General features: G+C 26.8%; 4 protein-coding genes across 4 annotated transcripts; 1 reads left to right on the top strand and 3 right to left on the bottom strand.

The window, feature by feature from the left end:
• Positions 1 to 2,369: 2,369 nt before the first annotated feature.
• Positions 2,370 to 3,571, top strand: LOC124914250 (chlorophyll a-b binding protein CP29.2, chloroplastic-like). Its single transcript, XM_047454758.1, has 2 exons — positions 2,370 to 2,951; positions 3,052 to 3,571. The coding sequence occupies exons 1-2, from the start codon at positions 2,445 to 2,447 to the stop codon at positions 3,412 to 3,414; spliced, it is 870 nt and encodes a 289-aa protein (XP_047310714.1). The 5' UTR covers positions 2,370 to 2,444; the 3' UTR covers positions 3,415 to 3,571.
• Positions 3,572 to 5,932: 2,361 nt separating this feature from the next.
• Positions 5,933 to 6,511, bottom strand: LOC124916229. The gene has a single exon (XM_047456959.1). The coding sequence runs from the start codon at positions 6,509 to 6,511 to the stop codon at positions 5,933 to 5,935; it is 579 nt and encodes a 192-aa protein (XP_047312915.1).
• Positions 6,512 to 9,610: 3,099 nt separating this feature from the next.
• On the bottom strand, positions 9,611 to 13,515 carry LOC124915141 (dolichyl-diphosphooligosaccharide--protein glycosyltransferase 48 kDa subunit-like). Its single transcript, XM_047455805.1, has 13 exons — positions 13,109 to 13,515; positions 12,753 to 12,889; positions 12,468 to 12,593; positions 12,144 to 12,197; positions 11,915 to 12,028; positions 11,656 to 11,711; positions 11,510 to 11,551; positions 10,663 to 10,738; positions 10,404 to 10,475; positions 10,194 to 10,319; positions 10,002 to 10,106; positions 9,829 to 9,912; positions 9,611 to 9,712 (listed from the first exon to the last, which is right to left on the bottom strand). The coding sequence occupies exons 1-13, from the start codon at positions 13,377 to 13,379 to the stop codon at positions 9,665 to 9,667; spliced, it is 1,311 nt and encodes a 436-aa protein (XP_047311761.1). The 5' UTR covers positions 13,380 to 13,515; the 3' UTR covers positions 9,611 to 9,664.
• A 1,091-nt stretch (positions 13,516 to 14,606) lies between these two features.
• Positions 14,607 to 16,607, bottom strand: LOC124915539 (autophagy-related protein 18a-like). The gene is made up of 4 exons (XM_047456278.1): positions 15,777 to 16,607; positions 15,450 to 15,663; positions 15,050 to 15,176; positions 14,607 to 14,908 (listed from the first exon to the last, which is right to left on the bottom strand). Exons 1-4 carry the CDS (start codon positions 16,593 to 16,595, stop codon positions 14,818 to 14,820), a joined length of 1,251 nt encoding a protein of 416 aa, XP_047312234.1. The 5' UTR covers positions 16,596 to 16,607; the 3' UTR covers positions 14,607 to 14,817.
• Between the last annotated feature and the right edge of the window lie 3,175 nt (positions 16,608 to 19,782).

Genomic DNA, 19,782 nt, shown 5'->3' with positions numbered 1-19,782 from the left:
GCTAAAGTAGTACTTGTTACTATGTAACTAATGTTAAAGTAGTACTTGTTACTATATATTAGTTATATAGGTATAAGTTATAAGGAGGTATTATGAGATATAAATTGTTAATGTTTGTTTGGGAGTAAAAAATAAGTATAAATTATATATGTTTTATTATTTTGTGTTTATTGTTGGTATAAGAAAATAATAAAAAGTGTAAAACATTATTTTAATTTTATATTTTTTAAAATTATTTTGAATTATTATTTTAATGTTTATTAGAAGTAGTTTGTATTATTAATTAGATTTAATTTTATAAAAAAATATATATAATTTTTATATAAATGTTTTTAAAATAAATAATACTATTATATGGTTTACATTATTTTATATATAATTTCTTATAATTAATTTTAAAATTTATGTATTATTTTAAATATTTATATATTGAAATAATATTAATTATTTGTATAAAATAAAATATTAATAATAATAATAATTTTAATAAAATAATATTTGAAATCAGAGAGTTATAATTATAAATTATTTTCAAAAATCAATAATACAGATATAAGATGTATTAATTAATTAATAATAATAATAATATCATAATTTATATTTAATTATAAATATCATTTATTAATAATGAAATGTAATTTTATTTTATAAATTAATTTTATATATAACTGTTATTTTTTAATTAAAATTATTATTTTAAAATAATCATTATATTTAATTATGTATAAAAACTATCACATTAAATTTTTGTAACTTAAAATAATATATTTTTTATTTACAGAGATAAAAAATTATAAATTATAAAATTAAATAAAAATAAGTAATTATGTATTTATTATTATTATTAATATTATTTAAATTTGAAAATTAAACCTGGTTAAATTTAAATTAATATTTAGATATAATTTATATTTATTACTATATTTTAAAATATAATAAATAAATTAAAATCTTAATAATTTTATAAAACTTGGGGTAAAAGAAAAATATTAAATTTTATAATTGTTTATGTATTTTTGTAACTGGTGTAAATAAGTATTATATTATATCATTGTATAAATTATACCTAGATATTATTATTATTATATATATATATATATATATATATATATATATTACATGATTATATATATATATATTACATGATTATACCCATATATATTTTTAATATATAATTATATAAATTATAAAATAATTAAAATAAATTCAATTAAATATTTTATAAATAAATTTTAATATATATATATATATATAAATTATAAAATAATTTGTACAAATTAGTTTAAATATATCACAAATAAATTTAATTATATAGATTATAAAATTATTAATATGTTATATCACAAATAAAATAATTAATACAAATTAATTTAAATATCTCACAAATTAATTTATAATTATATTTTTATATTAATTAATATATATAATTATATAAATTATAACATAATTAATAGAAATTAATTTAAATACAACCAAAATATAAATATAAATATATTTTTATATATAATTATATTTATTAATTATTTTTGAACTGATAAAGCCCAGTAAAATAAACTTATTTTATTTATTAAAATAATAATACTTTTTTCTAATTGGTCCAGGAACAGTGAATCCTAAAATCAGTAGCAGCAGATAATCTGGTTTGGTTTGAGCCTAAGTCAGCCCACAGCCCACCGGAGAGAGTCTTTCGACATTGTTAGTGGCTTAGTGTCTATTAAAAGCTTTAAGAATCGCTATTAACTTTCTAATTCAATTTCAATACTTGTTCATAATTTTATAGTATTTTCTCTCTTGATTTATTTTGATTAGATGTGTTAATTAGGATAAATATTGTCTATTAATTTATTAGAGTATTGCTTTGGTAGGGACATTCGATTTCATTTAATTGAATATTGTTAGAATTTCAAATTAAATTAATTTAACCAATTAATGTCTTGAATTTAAAATAAAAATAGAATGGATCACCCATGACCAGATGTGGTAATGACTTGAGTCAATCCTAATGAAAAATTTTAATCTAACAAATATGAATCTCTAATAATACCAAATTTTATTTGGTATTATTTAGTTACGAAACATATCTATAATATTTTTAACAAATTTCAAGTTTACGAACGGATTAGATTAATCTTTGCTCTGTAAATTCAAATTAAGTATTTTAAATTTATACTTTATTTTAAATGAAAAAAAAAAAATCTCGGCCGAAATTGATGAGAACCTCAAACGAAGATGAAGAGGTGGCATATAATGAACCAATGAGAATGGCATAAATCAGATAAGATAGATAAGGCCCGGATTCTCACATCCATCAGATTTATCATCTTTTCCAATCCAACGATCAAAAAATCCCAATCCCAGATTATCAATCCTCGTTCAACCAATTTTATTACTCATCAAAATTCTCCACTCTCCACTCTCCAAATCCCAAACAACAACCACCAATCATGGCCTCCGTCGTCGCCGCAGCCTCCTCCTCCTTCATCGGAACCCGTCTTCCGGCAGAACCCTCATCTGGATCCGCCAAGATCCAAGCTCGATTCGGGTTCGGGTTAGGTAAGAAAGCCCCAGCAAAGAAGGCCGTTAAAAAGTCCACCACACCCGACCGTCCACTCTGGTTCCCTGGTGCTAAATCCCCTGAGTGGTTAGACGGTAGCTTGGTCGGCGATTATGGGTTCGACCCATTTGGCTTAGGAAAACCAGCTGAGTACTTACAATACGATTTGGACTCGTTGGATCAAAACCTTGCAAAGAATTTGTACGGGGAAATTATTGGTACCCGATCGGAGAGCTCGGACGTCAATTCCACACCTTTCCAACCTTACACTGAAGTTTTTGGTCTTCAAAGGTTTCGTGAATGTGAACTTATTCATGGAAGATGGGCTATGTTGGCAACTCTCGGCGCCCTCACCGTTGAATGGCTCACCGGAATCACTTGGCAAGACGCCGGAAAGGTACTCTATAGCTTCTCAACCCAACCCATTAATAAATTTACAAAACTAAAACAGGGTAGTTTTTGAAATTGTAATAATAATAATAATAATTCACTTTTAGGTGGAGCTAATCGATGGTTCGTCATACCTTGGACAACCGTTGCCATTCTCCATATCCACACTGATATGGATTGAAGTGTTGGTGATCGGGTACATTGAGTTTCAGAGGAATGCTGAACTTGAACCGGAAAAGAGGTTGTACCCGGGTGGTAAGTTTTTTGACCCGTTGGGTCTGGCTGCTGACCCTGAGAAGAAGGCAGTTCTTCAACTCGCCGAGATTAAGCATGCCCGTCTTGCTATGGTTGCTTTCTTGGGTTTTGCAGTTCAGGCTGCTGCTACTGGAAAAGGTCCGCTTAACAACTGGGCTACCCATTTGAGTGACCCGCTCCATACCACCATTATTGACACTTTTTCCTCCTCTTAATTTTATTTATTTTCTATTTGGAGATCAGTCAGTTTGGGGGCTCTATTTTCTTCTAATCATGTTGAACATATTATATATATTGTAAAAAATGTATCTTAATATTTGACACTTGAGGCACCATGGTATGTTAATCAATATGTCGCAATGATTTCCATTTCAAAACCATTTCTGAACTCTTAGGCTATGCTCGGTATGGGGGTATAATCATGTAATAAAGTATAATTATATTTATATGATTGTTTGGATAATTAATATTTATATATACAATAATATTTAGTATTTAGGTATAAGTTATACAATGTAAAATATAATACATATTTACACCTGTTACAAAAATGCATAAACAATTATAAAATTTAATATATTTTTTTTAACCCTAGTTTTATAAAATTATATATATATATATATTTTGAATACATATTTACACCTGTTACAAAAATGCATAAACAATTATAAAATTTAATATATTTTTTTAACCCTAGTTTTATAAAATTATATATATATATATATATATATATATATATATATATATTTTGAAACTTATTTGTAAAATATTTAATTGAATTTGTTTTAATTATTTTATAATTTATATAATTATATATTAAATATATATATATATATAAATATATAAAACAATATATTCAACAAAAAAAAAAAATGTGTAAAATATTTAAACTAATTTGTATAACAAAATATTTTAAAATTTATTTGTAAAATATTTAAATGAATTTATTTTAATTATTTTATATTTTATATAATTATATATTATATATATATAAACGACTCATGCAAAATCACTTAGACATTCATGTAAAATCATTTATGTATTCATTTAAACCCCAAAAGAGAATAAAAAAAATATAAAAAAACGTTACCTAGTGAGTCTTACTTCACTAGATATTTACAACGCTCAAATGAGTTAAACAAGCGTTACCTTGTGAGTCTTTTTTCACTAGTTATTTACGGTGCTCAAATGAGTGTAACAAGCGCTACCTGGTGAGACTTGTTTCACTATGTATTTACAGCGCTGATATGAGTGAAACAAACGCTATCTAATGAGGCTTGCTTTACTAGATATTTAAAGCGCTAATAAGAGTGAAACAAGCGCTACCTTGTGAGGTTTGCTTCACTATGTATTTACATTAATCAATCACTCATTTGTATCTGTTTCACTTTTATTTACATTGTTAATAAAAGTGAAACTAGATTCACTGAAATAATAATTTAAATACATAGAATTTTTTCATGCTGCACTCCCATTATTCACTTTCTCTCTCATCAATTTTTCAAATCCTAGCACGAATCTTATCCGCTACAATCTTTCTCGCGAAAATGACCTTTGTTGGGGTAACGTCAAAGGTTCTTTGTGGTCTTTGGGATGATGCTAATGCAACATTGGATCTCTTGAAATGTGTAACGAATAAGAGAAAAAAAAAATTTACCGTCACAGAAAATAACTTTTTCTAACCTCATAATTTTTGTTGCATTCGCCAAATTGGTACAATTATGTTATTGTATCTTTTGAGTGACGAGTGGCTTAATTTATTAAAATAGATATATTGTGAAACTGTTAGTCTCATACATGCATTAGCGCAAAACTTTAATAGCTAATTTTATTGCTCTTCCTAGTAAGAACATAATTGATAGCACAATCTATATATTGACCTCTCTAATGAGAGTTTTATCTGTTTAAGGCGGATATGGAACGATGGAAGAACTATTAGAGATGATAACATGGTCCCATCTTGGAATTAAAAAAAACCGATAAAATTTATCCAACTTTTTTGCCTTGTTGAAGATATATTTGATGGTTAATGGTCTAATTTGTATTGTCTTTTTCTAGATTGGTCGGCTAAATGTTGATGGGTACTAATGAAAAATTGACTCAATGAAACCCTCCACGATAGCATTGGCTCCGTTGCCTTCTACCCCGGTTCAATTTCAAAACTCTTCTTTGAACAATAGGGTTTCTATTATTTGTCACAAACAGTTAACTCTATCAAAAATTTCAAATTTTCTCAAAACACCATATTTTATTTGTCTTGATACTCGAGTCGTTAAGGAAGAAAAGAGGCTTCGGCTGATCAGCTATAAGGTCATGATGCCTTACAATGTCTGATAAATTTTTAGAAAATATATTTTTTCAAATAGACTTGACTTTTAAAGTTATAAATTTGAAGGGCTTAATTGTTTAAATAGACTTGGATTTTAGAGATGGTCGTAGAGTTAATTATTTTTTCTTGAGTAACTACGAACTCGATAACTTATTGGATAACGTGAATCTATAATAATTATTTTTTTTCATGTCAGTTTTGTTATTGTGTTTAAACTATTCTTATTATTTTAATATACATAAACTATTTTAAAATGTTATTTTTTATTTAGTTTTATTGTTTTAATAAGGATTTTATCAAAATAACATACTTTTTTATATCTTTATTATAGATAACAAAAAAAAAGATAAACTCTTATATGATAATGGGATAAAAACATATGATTTTATATTAATAAAATATATTTAATACATACAAGACAATATAGGTTCACGACACAATGGGCAAGAATTGTTAATCTTCATCCAATTCTTAATGCAACCATAGTGAAATTGATGTGGACAATGTTGCATCGAATTAATCTCATCTCCAGCATTATAATTCTCCAAACAAATTGTGCACATATCTTTCTCCTCCCTATATGTTGCCATTGATTTATTCTCATCCATGATCTTATTAATATCGTATTCTAAACGGGCGCAGAACGAGAAGTAACACATAATCGAACACTCCCGTAAGATATTGTTAATCTTTTTACCTACTTTTTTCCTTCCATTTAACTGCACGTCTGATTCTAGAAGCCATTGTTGAACATACGCTACAATCTCATGTCTTTGAATGTGTTCCAAACATGTCCAAACTTCTGGGCCAATATCTTTTTCATCCATGATCATCAATTCGTCTTCTGTTGAACGACTCCATTCTTCCTTAACAGTTATCATATGTAGAGAGATACTATATGTGGGCAGTTCGTTAATTTTGAAAGTGTCATCATACTTGATAGTGGCATGAACATGTTGAATAAAACTCGCAAATCGCTCCATCGTTACAAATTTGGAATTGTTAAAAGTGTATAAAGAAAGAAGAATTGAGGTTTATTTATAGGCTAATGATTGCTTAATTATATTATGGAAGTTTTTATGGAAAGATTAGAAATATGAATTAATTATATTATGGAAGTTTTTTTGGAAAGATTAGAAATAGGAATTAGTTTCCTATATAACGTTCTTTTAGTGAAAAATTAAATATTTGATATATCCTAATTTTAGGAGGGATGTCAACCAATCTTGAAACAATAATTTAATATTAAAATTGATTTATATATATAATTAATAACTTACAGATTAATTTTATAAGACGTGATTTTTGGATGGATATGAAATTAGTTTTAAAAAAATTCTAATATATTAGATCAATTTGATTAGTTTTGTTTTTATAGGTGATCCATTTATTGTTAAAATATATATAATTTCTAAATTATTATATATTGATATTTTAATATATATTATATATCTAATTAATATAATAATAATAATAAATAAAATAAAAGTTATCACAATAATTAAATCTCTAATAGTTTCCATACTTTTCAAAAACATTCTCTAGTTCACGAATAAATACGTGAATTCAAACTTCCCATCAAGGTATATATTTATTATTATTATTATTATTTTTTACTTTCCAACAAATCGGTAAAAAGTAAAAAGAAATTGTGGATAAAAAAAATTAGATAAAATTAAATTTTGTCTTTTTCTTTTAAATTTAAAAAAAAAAAATAGTGTGTTAAATTAAAAAAAAAAAATTATGTGATAAATGTATTTTTTTTTTTTTCCGAATTGAGTTTCAGTTATTGTTACTGTCAATGTATATATATAATATATTTGCTATGATTTATATATATATTATAATATAATAAGTTTATTTCATATATTGGGTTAATATCATTTATTGATGAGTTCAACGAAAAGTCACGTTTATAAGGGTGTTAATTTTTTTTTTTAAACTAATAGACATGAAATCATAATTGATTTAAAACAAAATGAGTAATGACAGGAAAGGTAAAAAAAATCGGATATTCTATTTAAACACGAATATTCTCTCCTCTTACTAATTAATATTTTTCTCTACATCTACCAATTAATTTATTCTTATTGTCACGATTAATTATTTTCTCTTTCAAACAATTGTAACTAATTGTTAATAAATATTTTTTTTCACTTATTTCTTTGATATTTATTATTTCTCGTTTAACTATTTAATTATTTAATTGAATTTAATCGTGTTATATTTATTAATTAATTTCTTTTTTCCTAAACCTAAACCTTATACCCTAATTAATATCTCTCCCGTAAGTTTAGTTGAATTATGAATTTATCTCTTTTATTTTTTTAATATTTTTATGACTTTTTCAATTACTTTATTTATCAAATATTTTTAATTTATTCATGATGTCCTTTTTTTCTTTTTGTTGTTATTTTTTCTGTTGTCTTGTTAATATTTTTTAATTTTTATTACTTATAAATATTTATCTAATATTTTTATTCTCTATTTTTTATAATATTATAATCCTTTAATAAACATAGATTATTATTAACATATTAGTAGTGTGTTACTTTTTTAATTGATGATGATAAATAAGAACATTTGTTGGTGGTTAAATAGTATGAATTTCAAAATTTTGTGTTCATTATTCTTGTAATTTTATTATATCACATTAATTTTTATTCATATTATTATAATATTTCAATAAGATATTATTTTTAATTTTTGAGTTATATGTAAAAATTTGTTTTTAATTTTTAAATTGATTTTATTGGAAAGAAATATGAGTAAAAAAAATACAAAATATAATTTATTGACCAAAGAATAAATTAATTAATATTAAAGAAAAAATAATAATAATATAAAAATAAAGAAATTAATTAATAAAGAAAAATAAATTAATTAAATAGAGATGAGAGAGAAAATTTAATTAATTAATTCTTTAGAGAGAAAGAGAGAAAAATTAATTAATCAATAAAGAGAGAAATTAATTAATTGGTAGAGATAGAAAGAGAAATTAATTAATAGGAGGGAGAGAATATTTTGTGTTTAAAAGGAATATTCTATTTTTACGAACTTTCGCTTACCAAATTAGCGTTACCTATTCTTACTCTTAATATATGAAAAAGTTATATATATATTTAAGGAGTGATAGGAAAATGGGTGAGAATTTTTTTTTTCTGCTAATTTTTTTCTTCAAACTTCTTTCTCTATTATTTCATATACACTTTTCATAATAACTTATGTATATATATTTTTTATAATATAATTTATTATTTTTAATAATTAATCTAATTAAATAATTTAAAACAAAATATTTTTAAGATGTTATATTTTAGAATGTTTCGAGGTTAATATGGTTAATATAGGGATTTTAAAATTTAACTAAATTTTAAAACGAAGAGTAATTTTTTTAATATCGTTAAATAAAAATATAATTTTATAATCATAGTTGATTAATACTTCATTTTAACTTCTTTTTGTTTAAACTTTTTAGAATTTGTACTATTTTTAATTTCACTTATTTTTGTCTAACATACCAATTTTACGATAAATCATTTAAAATTCTCAAAATATTTTCATAACACGTAAATAAGTAATATGTATATAAATAATATTACAAAATAAATAAATTAAACAAACCAAATGACAAAATGTTGAATTTGGCCCGTCTGTTTCGAACTGATCATAGTTAAAGTTTAAAAAGGATACAATTTTACATCTTAAATTAATACAGTATACACAACAAACAAACAAACAAAACTAAATGCATTCTAGCCTGGGTTTTTACAAACAAACAAAAAAATATCAATATTGATCTAGTTTAAAGAAGCATTCTGGTATTACTAAAGTAAACTGAAATATCATTTATTTCTCATAGCTGCTTTAATAGAAAGAACTAAATGCAAATTTGACATAATAATAATAATAATAATAATAATAATAAGTAAGCCTGGAAACAAATTGTGCAAGTCACTATAATAACAATTCAGACTCAACCCTAAAGACAATGCTCTGATAATTTCAAGCAAAACTGTTTCCTTTAATCCAGGTAAGTGTATTTATACTACTATTCCAAAGCTTCATAAAGTAAGTATATATATAAATCGAGAACAAATCTTCAAATTTAGTCAAAGAGAAAGCTACTCTTGGTTTTACTTGCTGTATAGATAGACCGTGCTGAAGATAAAGAAACCTGCCATCTGCATATTATACCATCAAATATCATTCAATAAATATTCCAACTTCATTCTATTTTTATTTATCATCAACTAACTATATAGATATGGACATATAAATAAAGTAGAGAAGAGGGTACCATAGAGAATGAGGCTCCATAGTAAGGAAAAGCTGTCGGTATGAATCTTTCGTATTCGTTGTGTTTGAAAGGCCTAACAGGAATCTGCAACAACAACCCATTATTCTTTAATAACTCGTCCATCCATCAATTCCTTAACAAAATCCAGGTATCCAAATAGACTCAATAAGTACCTGCTTTGCTAGCGACAAGCTTGTGTACCCAAGTCGCTGGTACTCGATCTTGAATTGAAATACACCATAAACATCGGGGACCTTGAATGATGTAGAAAATTGACCCTGTACAGCCAACAACATTGAGTCAGGTGTTGGGTTGAAAATGTCAATTGAAGAATATAGCAATTTTATATAGAAACAAAACCCAACCTTTCCATTGTTTGATAAACTTTTCAAAACATAGGGGCTCATCATGTAGAACTGCACTTGCACATCATCAGCTACATATGGTTCCCAACTTGTGCCCGACCATTCATAAATCTCAACCAAGTATTCCTACAGCCAATATTCAATGTTAGAAATGTTAAATTCTCATTGTTTGGAGAATATGGTCAAATACAGTTCTTAAATGAGATTTACCAGGTCATCATTAATCCTATACATGGAAGGCTCATCAGCTTCCCCAGCTTTATGATGTCTAACATTCACAGCCTACGCACCAATTTAAGAATAAGATTATACACGCCTCTAAAAACAGTGACTGAATTGAAATAATATATAATATTCCATCAGCTGAATTTCAATATTTATTCTACAATAACAACAATTACAAAAGAATTTAATTGCAATGAAGAATTAAAGAAGAGAGAATAAAAATAAGCTTAGGATAAAGCCTGACCTTGAGATGGCCTCTTTCATGGAAAACCCATTTGCTAAGTTCAATCAAGAACTGCTCATTACCACTTTTTGCATGCCTAATATGACATAGAAAGTAGAAAAGATTATCAATACTTGGTTGAGAAAAGTATTGTGCTGGCATTTACTATCTGAAAGTCCGAATGATAGACATGGACAAAATGAGATATTATATGGGGAAAAAGATAAGCCATTAGAGATTTTATCAGAAGTTCAATGGAGGATTTGAACATACTCCAAAGAAGAGCGTTGTCAAAACAACTTGGAGAAAAAGAGAACTATTATAAGAAACAAAGAAACATTGAATAGCAAATAGAGTTACCAAACATTCGCAGGTTATTTTTTCACGAAAACAACTAGTTATCAAACGAGTACTGGGAGTGCTCGTGTAAACAACTTTTAATAACTAAAACCTTATAGATCCTTAAAACTTATGCCCAATGATGTCCTAGAACTTGCTGAAAATAGATAGAACCGACTAGATGAGGATTGGTCAGATGTAGTCAAACTTAAATCTAACTGTCTCCCACCAAGGGGAGAACCACTCTTGACGTACAATAAAAAGGTATCATTTTATTATCTTCTTCTGCGATAAACCCTGAAACTTATTTTGTACAGCACCCTAAACACTGTATTATGGCATTCCAGTAACACTCTTGCTTGTCACTCCTCAGCTGCCAACTCAGATCTTTTAACATTCCTCCAAATCAGTACAAAAACAATCATTTTAAGCATAACGACAAAAGCTGATCAAGTACAAGCTTGATAGACAAAAAAACATGCATGGCACCACAGTTTTTGATAGTAACATAATTTGAAGGAAAACTTACTTCAATGAACTTCCTGATTTCTGAACTCCAGCCTGGAGGAATCTGAGAGGAAAATCGAAACATATTAAAGCAACCACAGGAAGTCAGAATATATTCAAGTAACTATTGACTATGCAAATGTCTACGAAACAAGAACAGAAACTTACCGATTTCCAAACATACTTAAAGAACCAGAGATCAATACTCGAGCATTATTCCGTGCCTGCAGTGTAAGAAATATTTAATGGCTCATCATCCAGAGCCATTCACCAACAAAAAAAAACTATAAGTGCATGTTACATCATGCACATGAACACTATGTTCAATAAAAGCGTTCTTTATCATTTAAAGACAACTTTAATGATATTATAGAATAAGTTCAACTTCAGAAACAAAGGAGTTAAACTATGGAATCAATTGTAATACCTGTACCACTGACACTAAGGAGATTGTAGATCCAAGTAGCGTAGGAGCACTAGACAGCTTTGACTTAGGATTAGCAGAATACGCTGAAGAAGATGCCGACAAAACCTTTAACACCTACATGAGCAAGAAACAGTTAACTTTGTTTTTTAGTGACATGAGGATTATGTATTGTGTCTTGTGATGCTTATTTCTACTATGAGAAGAAATAGACATAGAAATGCAATTTTACCAGGCTATTGGCTGGGTTTAGTGAATGACCAATACCTTGAAACAGCACAGGAGCCTACACAAAAAATTCACAAGGATATGACCATCAACATTATATCACTAGTTCTAATAACAGTAAAATAGAGAATCCGATCTGCAAGTCAATTCATTTCAAGATGAGAAAACTAAAATTAATGGCCCAGGATTACTTTTAAACATTGTCAGTCATTATCCCACGGTAACATAGGACCTATTCGTTAAGGGAACAATCAATAGTCTTACATTGTTCAATTAATTAACTACCATTAGCCTTGGAATCAGTAATAAGCATAATGGTCATATTTACCTCAATCTTTTTGCTTCCCAATAGCGCATCAGATTGGATGAAATGATCACTGGCAATCAACGTATGATCCCCCTCAGTGTGTGAAACAGCATAGCTAGTGTGATCAATAACAATAGCTGAAGAATCCTATATTCATAACCAAATTATAAGGTCACTTAAGATATTGACTGAAATTTTTGGAATATCAAAGTGTAACATGAATGTAATACCACTTGGCAGCAGAAGTAAAACCATTCACCTAAAATTTACATCAAAAATTAATAATCATCTTTAATTTGAAATTACCTCATCAAAATCAACTCCACACTCAGTAGCAATCTCTCGTATAAGATCAGAAGCATTTGTATCGGCAGCAATGATCAAATCATGACCAGAATCAACAAAGTCGAGCACAGCAGCTGCATCGATTGATCCTCCTAAACCTATTAAAAACAGACAAAGAATTCATAGATTTGTGTATCATCAAACCATATACAAATAAAAACGAATTACAAGAGAGTGCTAATCTAACACAAGAAAGTGAACTAATTACTAAAGAGTGACTACTACAAGCGTTCCCAGTGGCAGGCACAACTACAAAGATTTATGATTAACGTAAATACGAACAAATAATCCGTGTCAAGAGATTCATAAGGATTTACGTTCAGCTTTAGGGGCAAATAGGACCAGCCCATCGTACAGGTACTGGCCGTATCGTTGCAAGGCGATCTTTGGATCGTCGGCAAGTTTGAAATCTAGCTCGTATCCTCGAGTTCTGAGAGAATTGAAATAGAGAGAATGCGAGGACTTGACCGCGAAATCATCGAGCAAGACCAGAATCCGACGATCAGTGGGGCTTTCGGGGGAGAATGAGCTGCAAAGTATTGCTAGAAAAGAGATCGCGGCAATGGAGATCCATAGCGCCCTTGACATAGCTGCTGACTTTCGTATTGAGAATTTCCTTCAGAGATCGACGGAGAGAGAGAGAGAGATCTACTCCAGCGGTCAAGCGGACTCGAGAACGGTGACTGGTTTTCTATCAGTAGGTTTTAGTCATCGACTCGAGAGAACCTTCAACCAAAAAAAAACTTTAGAAATGTTTATTGAGGAAATTGTTAAATTTTTAATTATAATTTTTGTGGGTATTATTTAGTATAAACTCTTAATCTATTAATGCATTTTAAATACAATTGGTTGCTTAAAATTGGTTTTTCCATGCTTTATTATTTTTGTCATTCTACTTTTGTGATTTTTACTATTTTTTCGTTTGATTTTAGGGAATTTCAATTGATAAAAATATAAACCATTGAGAATAACTAAATATATTGGTGATTATCTATTTAATTGTGTTTAGGTAATAATCAAGGTGAAATCGGTACAAATGACACAAATATCATCATAATCATTCCCGATCAACTATTTGTTATACTGAAAAAAACTTTCCGACAATTCGAACGAAAACTGTAAGACAAATTATAATTGTTATTCCTATTTCATATAAGTTATTTTAAAGAAAAAAATATCAACAATAATGACCAATTTATTATCATATTTTTAAAATTATAATAATATCAACCATATTCTATAAAATAATGTTATACCAAATAAAATAAAATTTTACATCAGCCTTTTTTTACTTATTTTAATAATATTGGGCATGTTTAAAAGTATAACTGAATTTGAATAGACAAATATTATTAAATTTATTAATATACACAAAATTAAATTATATTTCATAATATTATTTTATCTGAATTAATATTTTAGTAAGATATTAAAAAAAATCAAAATAATTTTTCCACCTAGACATTTTCAAATTGGCCATAAATCTATATTTCAAAAACTACCAAAATAATATAACCCAATTATATGTGAGAAAAGGGAATTTCAATCCATCTTTAATGCACTCATATAAATATTGAGAGAATTCGATTTCTATTGAGAACACATTTTAAGCTAAAGTAAGATAGGAGAAAAAAAGAAGAAAATAAAACAATCCATAAATACTGAAATTTGTTAATCTAAAATATTAATTGAATTGAAATAAGTGTAAAGTAAGCCGAAATGGGACACAAATGATTCTTGAACAGCAAAATGTAAAACCCGTGGGAATTGGAAAAGGCCAAACAATAATGAATTGCAACTATTATTCCAACTCTATTCAATAAATAGGTCTTGAATATTTAAAATAAATATAATCAGTAATGTTGAAGAATATAGTAGGTAATATACATCATTTAAAAGAAAAACTCTTCTAATCTTTATATGCAGCTAATAATAATAAAAATATTCTTCACATTTTCTAATCTTGCAAATAAAAAAACTATTTAAAAGAAAAAAGAGGAATAAAAAAAACTTTCACCACCAAGCTTCAAAATGCATCTTTTGGTTTCAAGAAATTGACACATTCCAATGGCCTCATATCTCCACCAGCTACTGGATCAAACCGGCATCGATAGAAGCTGTCAAATTGGTATTTTCGAGTCAGCATTGTCATTATTGCAAATTTGGAGAACAAAACATAACCAAATCATGCAATCTTAGAAGCTAAAATTGGGAGAGAAATGAAAGGGGCAAAAAGAAAGAGATTGCGAGTCTATTACCTCCCATCCATCCCAATAATGATAACTGTATCCAATTCACGGCCAAAGGCAACTATGTGTCGTAAACCTTCCTGCAAGTAAAATCGGGACACTGACCATTCCGAGCTGAAATAATTGGGCAGCATACCTGACCGACCAATCAAACATGGTTAAGTTTTTAACATTTTCATCTACATTGATCATCTTTGTTTAACATAATCTTAATCTAATACTAGTATTACTAAAAGTTGGCACATATAAAAGTGCAATTTTACTCTTAAACTTTCTTTTATGAGCTTCATAGCTGAAAAAATAAGTAAAATTAAACATATATCCAAATGCCCCCATTGAGTATCATTTAAATTTCCCCAATCTGATCATAAAGTATAGAACATCAGGAAGGAAGGATTGAATAAACTACCTTTAATGTAGGATAGGGATAAAATGGAACGCGATTTGCCATCTTGAGATGAACTACTAGGTGTTCTTCTGTCTTCGATCTCCTCGGTTAATCCCGAGTTAACTTTCAGACTGAAGACATGGACAGTTCCTTTGTCACTTGAAACAGCTAGCCACTTAGCACCTAAAGAAAATGCCATACTAAAGATTTCTGTTCTATCCACACCTCTTCTCAGCTGCAATTTCAGAAAACAAGACTGAAATATGTGGGTTGCTAAAGAAAAACAAAATTGATCATCTTTTTAACAATTACAAACTTGAACATAAGAATATAAAACCTAGACTGTACCTCTTTAAGTAAAGAACCATCCAAAACATTGAAGACCCGAACCAATGTCCCTTTGCTACTAGCTGTTGCCAGAAGCTTCCCATCATTTGTAAGGGCAATGCATGCTAAACTCGAGTCATGAGCTGTAAAAAACCTAGTCGTCTTCGTGCCATAATGTTCAACCCTGATCTGCCCTTTCTGCAGACCAGGACATACCAATACCATAAACTCAGACATGTGGGTAATTTCACATAGTGCCTTAGGATTAGCACATGTCTCAATTTGATGCAACAATTCCATTTTCACAAAATTATAAACTAAAATCTTCTGCTTAAAAACCACCACAACCCGATCCCTCCTTAGCCTAACCGACTTCACATCAGACCTAAACGATAAATCTCCAGTACACCGACCCTTATGATCGTCCCAAATCATTACCTTGTTAGGAGGATAATGTGGGTCCAAACCTCTACCGATCAAAGCCATTATATTACACTGAAACAGCATTTGTACGGTATCAATTCCGCCGTCATTACCACCAAATTCCCGGCGAAACATCTCGCTGAAAGGAGTGCAAGTAAATACAATGAATCCACGATCAGTTCCAGCGGTAAAGCAAGTGGAGTCCTGATTGAAAGAAATATTGAAGAGAGTTGGTGGAGGAGAAGAGATAACACACGGACTTGATATTGGGCTAGGTCTTGCAGAATCATTGGTTAAGGACGAAAGTGAAGAAACGTCGGTGAAATATTCTGACGGCGACGGCGACTGGTCTTCAGGTTCATAGTCGCCATCGGGAACCGGCGTCGGAGCTTTGTTCATGACTGTGATATTGGACATGGGAGATACGAAGAATATAATATATATATATAGGGTTTGGACTTTCAAAAGGAAAGAGAAAAGAATTTTTGAGAGAGATAATTATATCAAAGAATATAATCACAATCTTATAGATAACAAATAACAATATTTCAATATTTTAAGGAAAGTTAAATTTTATTATTTAATATATATTCTTAAATATTAAATTTATTTCATTCAAAATACAAATATAATTGATTTTTTATGACGTGTAAATAAACAATACTTTATGCTTTTTCGGGATAAATAAAAAAAATTATTTTTTAGAAGATTATCAGCATAATATTTTGTAACAATTTTTTTTTTACTTATTTTGTAAGTGATCAGGGTGATTCGATATTATCTTAAATATATTTGTTATATTAATCAAAATTTATAATTATCTAAAAATAGTTTATCCAACAAAATTTAAATATATATATATATATATATTAATTAAGATAATCCTAATAAAAATCAACTAACCCAAAAGTTTATTCAAACTATTTTATAATTAACCCATAATTTGCTCACATCTAAGTTGATTTAGCCATAATTTTTTTTACTTTTCATTTGAGTTTAAGAAGTTGTTTTATATGAGTTTATTATAAAAAAAATTGATTATTGAAATATAATTAGTGGTATTAATTTTGAATATAATTTTTTTTTAGAGAGTATTAATATATATTGATAAAATAAAAAATATTTTAATAAATAAAATGAATTATATGATTATGATAAATGATGTTTGAATTTATAAAAAAAATTCATGCGAATCATTTTTTGATTCTGATTATTTTAATAATCCAAATTTAAAAAATATAATTTCACTTTTACTACTTCTCACTTTTACGTCACTTAATTTAATTAAAGTATTTTATATTTTATAATTTTATTTTATATTAATAGTTTAATACCTTAAGACCCTCTCCAATTCTCCAATGAACACTCCAACTTAAATTGAATTTCTCTTTTCCAATAGATATTCTAACCCATTCAAAATGGTGAAATTATTATTTTTTTCTTTCATAACTATGCATATTTGTATTTAACTATTCACACACCTATTTTATTTCTAAAATTATAAATGAGTCATTTTAATATTGATATGTTAGTAATTTTTATCTTTTTTTTAGTTTGTATGTTTTTTTATTTATATATATATATATATATATTTATTTAATTTTGTATTTGTATCTTATATGTTTTTACCTATCATAAACTTATAATAATAAATAATATTGATAGAAAAAACTAAAAAAATAATAAAACACAATTAGGAAAAACAAAATACAATAATATATTCCAAGTTATGAAATTGAAAAATATTGTGATTACTAAACTAATACTCAAAGATAAAAATTATATTTTCACAATAATTAAAAATACATGATAAATAATAAAAATTAATGAGAAGTAATAAAAATATGATTAATAATGTTTAATTTGTTTTTTAATGTGTATAAATTATTAATTTCATCACAATATTTTCTAATTGAATGAAAATAATATTGGGATTAATTTGTAAAATTGATAACTATATAAGGATATAAAAAAATTGATGCGAAAAAAATTATTTGGAAAATATTCTTTTAAATTTGAGAATGAGTTTTTAGGTTTAAAATAAATTACTGTTTGAAACACTTGCTAGAATTTGAAAATAAGTTTTATAGTTGGAGATGGTCTAATGCTTTTTACTAAAAAAAAATATCTTCACTTCTTTAAAATCGTCAACAATTATTAATTTTCAAATAAATCAATTTTTTTTTGAAAAAACCCTTATTAAACAAGTCTTAGTCATTGATTTTAAAACTATATAATATAATGTTTTTAATATTAAATTGTAATAGTTAAAAAGAAATTATACTTTGTATTATTATTATTTAAAAAAAAATGATGTAGAGCAACTATAAAAAAAACTTAAACCTTTAATGTTTCATTTATCAAACTTAATGATTTCATGTGTTTAGATGCTTGTCTAGAATATGGTACACATATAGTCGAGGATAGGAATGAAATACATCACATTCTCGGATTTAGGATCATGATGGGTTAGTAGATACCACAACAAGTTTAAGTATCTCATTATCTTATGTCATCTACCGGAATTACGGTAAAATGATTAATATAAGACTGGCAAAATAAGAATTTGTTGGATTTGCATTATTTCAATAACTCAAACAAATCAAATATTATGTCACTCTATTTTAAATTTATCCTATCATTCAATTCATTAAAAAATATTAAAATACCTTTTATTTAAAATTATTATTTTTTATTTTATATATATATATATATATATAAATAAAATAAAAAATAATAATTTTAAACAAAATGTATTTTAATATTTTTTTAATGAATTGAAGGATATATATATATATATATCAATACTTTTTAAATTTCTTCACAAAAAAAATCAATACCTACTTAAAATCATCACCCATAATTAATTTCTCTCTTAATTTTTTTAAATAACCCAATACTGAACAAACCCTAAAAATATCTATATCTTTGTGCTTAGTTAAGAATTTGTATTTTTTTTTTTTGAATTGTGGACTTTATATGATATGGTTTTATTATCATTTTGAAAATCATTAATGGAAACATCATCATCCAATTATGTTTTCAATTGACCTCGTGCCATTTGGGCTTCTATTTTCATATGTTCTCTTTAGATACCTAAAAAAATTCATCTCATCTAGCTTTGTGTGTGGTATGTATTGCAATTGACTTATATTCTCTATTATTTGACACATTGACATAATTAAAGAGAAAGTCGGTTCATTAGATAAAACCATAGTTCATATTATGATTTAGATTTAGATTTGATATCTTGGACCTAATTTGACAGGGGAGAAAGCCCATTATGTAAGTTTATAATGATGAATAATTAATATAATTGATTAGGGAATATGTCAAATAAATAAACAAATTATTATGTTATTTAAAAATCATTCAAATAAAATATTTAGTTATTTACACTATTGCAAAGTCAAACTAAATTTAACCTTTACAAATAATAATAAGTACACCCCCAAACTTGTGATATATATTAAAATATTAGCTAACTATAATTAAATATTAATATATACTTATTTAATATTTCCTAAAAGTAGACGGAATAATCACAAGTCCACTCATTATAATTCAGATTTTAAATAATAATATTATAATAAATTAAAAAAGG

Source organism: Impatiens glandulifera, chromosome 9 (assembly GCF_907164915.1).
Source record: "Impatiens glandulifera chromosome 9, dImpGla2.1, whole genome shotgun sequence".
Classification (NCBI taxonomy): domain Eukaryota; kingdom Viridiplantae; phylum Streptophyta; class Magnoliopsida; order Ericales; family Balsaminaceae; genus Impatiens; species Impatiens glandulifera.
The sequence above is the reverse complement of the archived record's forward strand: the minus strand, read 5'-3'. Positions and strand labels throughout refer to the sequence as shown.

Coding starts and splice junctions, on each gene's coding strand:
- LOC124914250 (XM_047454758.1), top strand. CDS start 2,445: ATGGCCTCCGTCGTCGCCGCAGCCTCCTCCTCCTTCATCGGAACCCGT. Junction 2,952..3,051: donor CTTGGCAAGACGCCGGAAAG/GTACTCTATAGC, acceptor ATTCACTTTTAG/GTGGAGCTAATCGATGGTTC.
- LOC124915141 (XM_047455805.1), bottom strand. CDS start 13,379: ATGTCAAGGGCGCTATGGATCTCCATTGCCGCGATCTCTTTTCTAGCA. Junction 12,890..13,108: donor ATTTGCCCCTAAAGCTGAAC/GTAAATCCTTAT, acceptor TGTTTTTAATAG/GTTTAGGAGGATCAATCGAT. Junction 12,594..12,752: donor GTGGAGTTGATTTTGATGAG/GTAATTTCAAAT, acceptor TTATGAATATAG/GATTCTTCAGCTATTGTTAT.
- LOC124915539 (XM_047456278.1), bottom strand. CDS start 16,595: ATGTCCAATATCACAGTCATGAACAAAGCTCCGACGCCGGTTCCCGAT. Junction 15,177..15,449: donor ATCCCTATCCTACATTAAAG/GTAGTTTATTCA, acceptor TTGGTCGGTCAG/GTATGCTGCCCAATTATTTC. Junction 14,909..15,049: donor ATTATTGGGATGGATGGGAG/GTAATAGACTCG, acceptor CCAATTTGACAG/CTTCTATCGATGCCGGTTTG.
- LOC124916229 (XM_047456959.1), bottom strand. CDS start 6,511: ATGGAGCGATTTGCGAGTTTTATTCAACATGTTCATGCCACTATCAAG.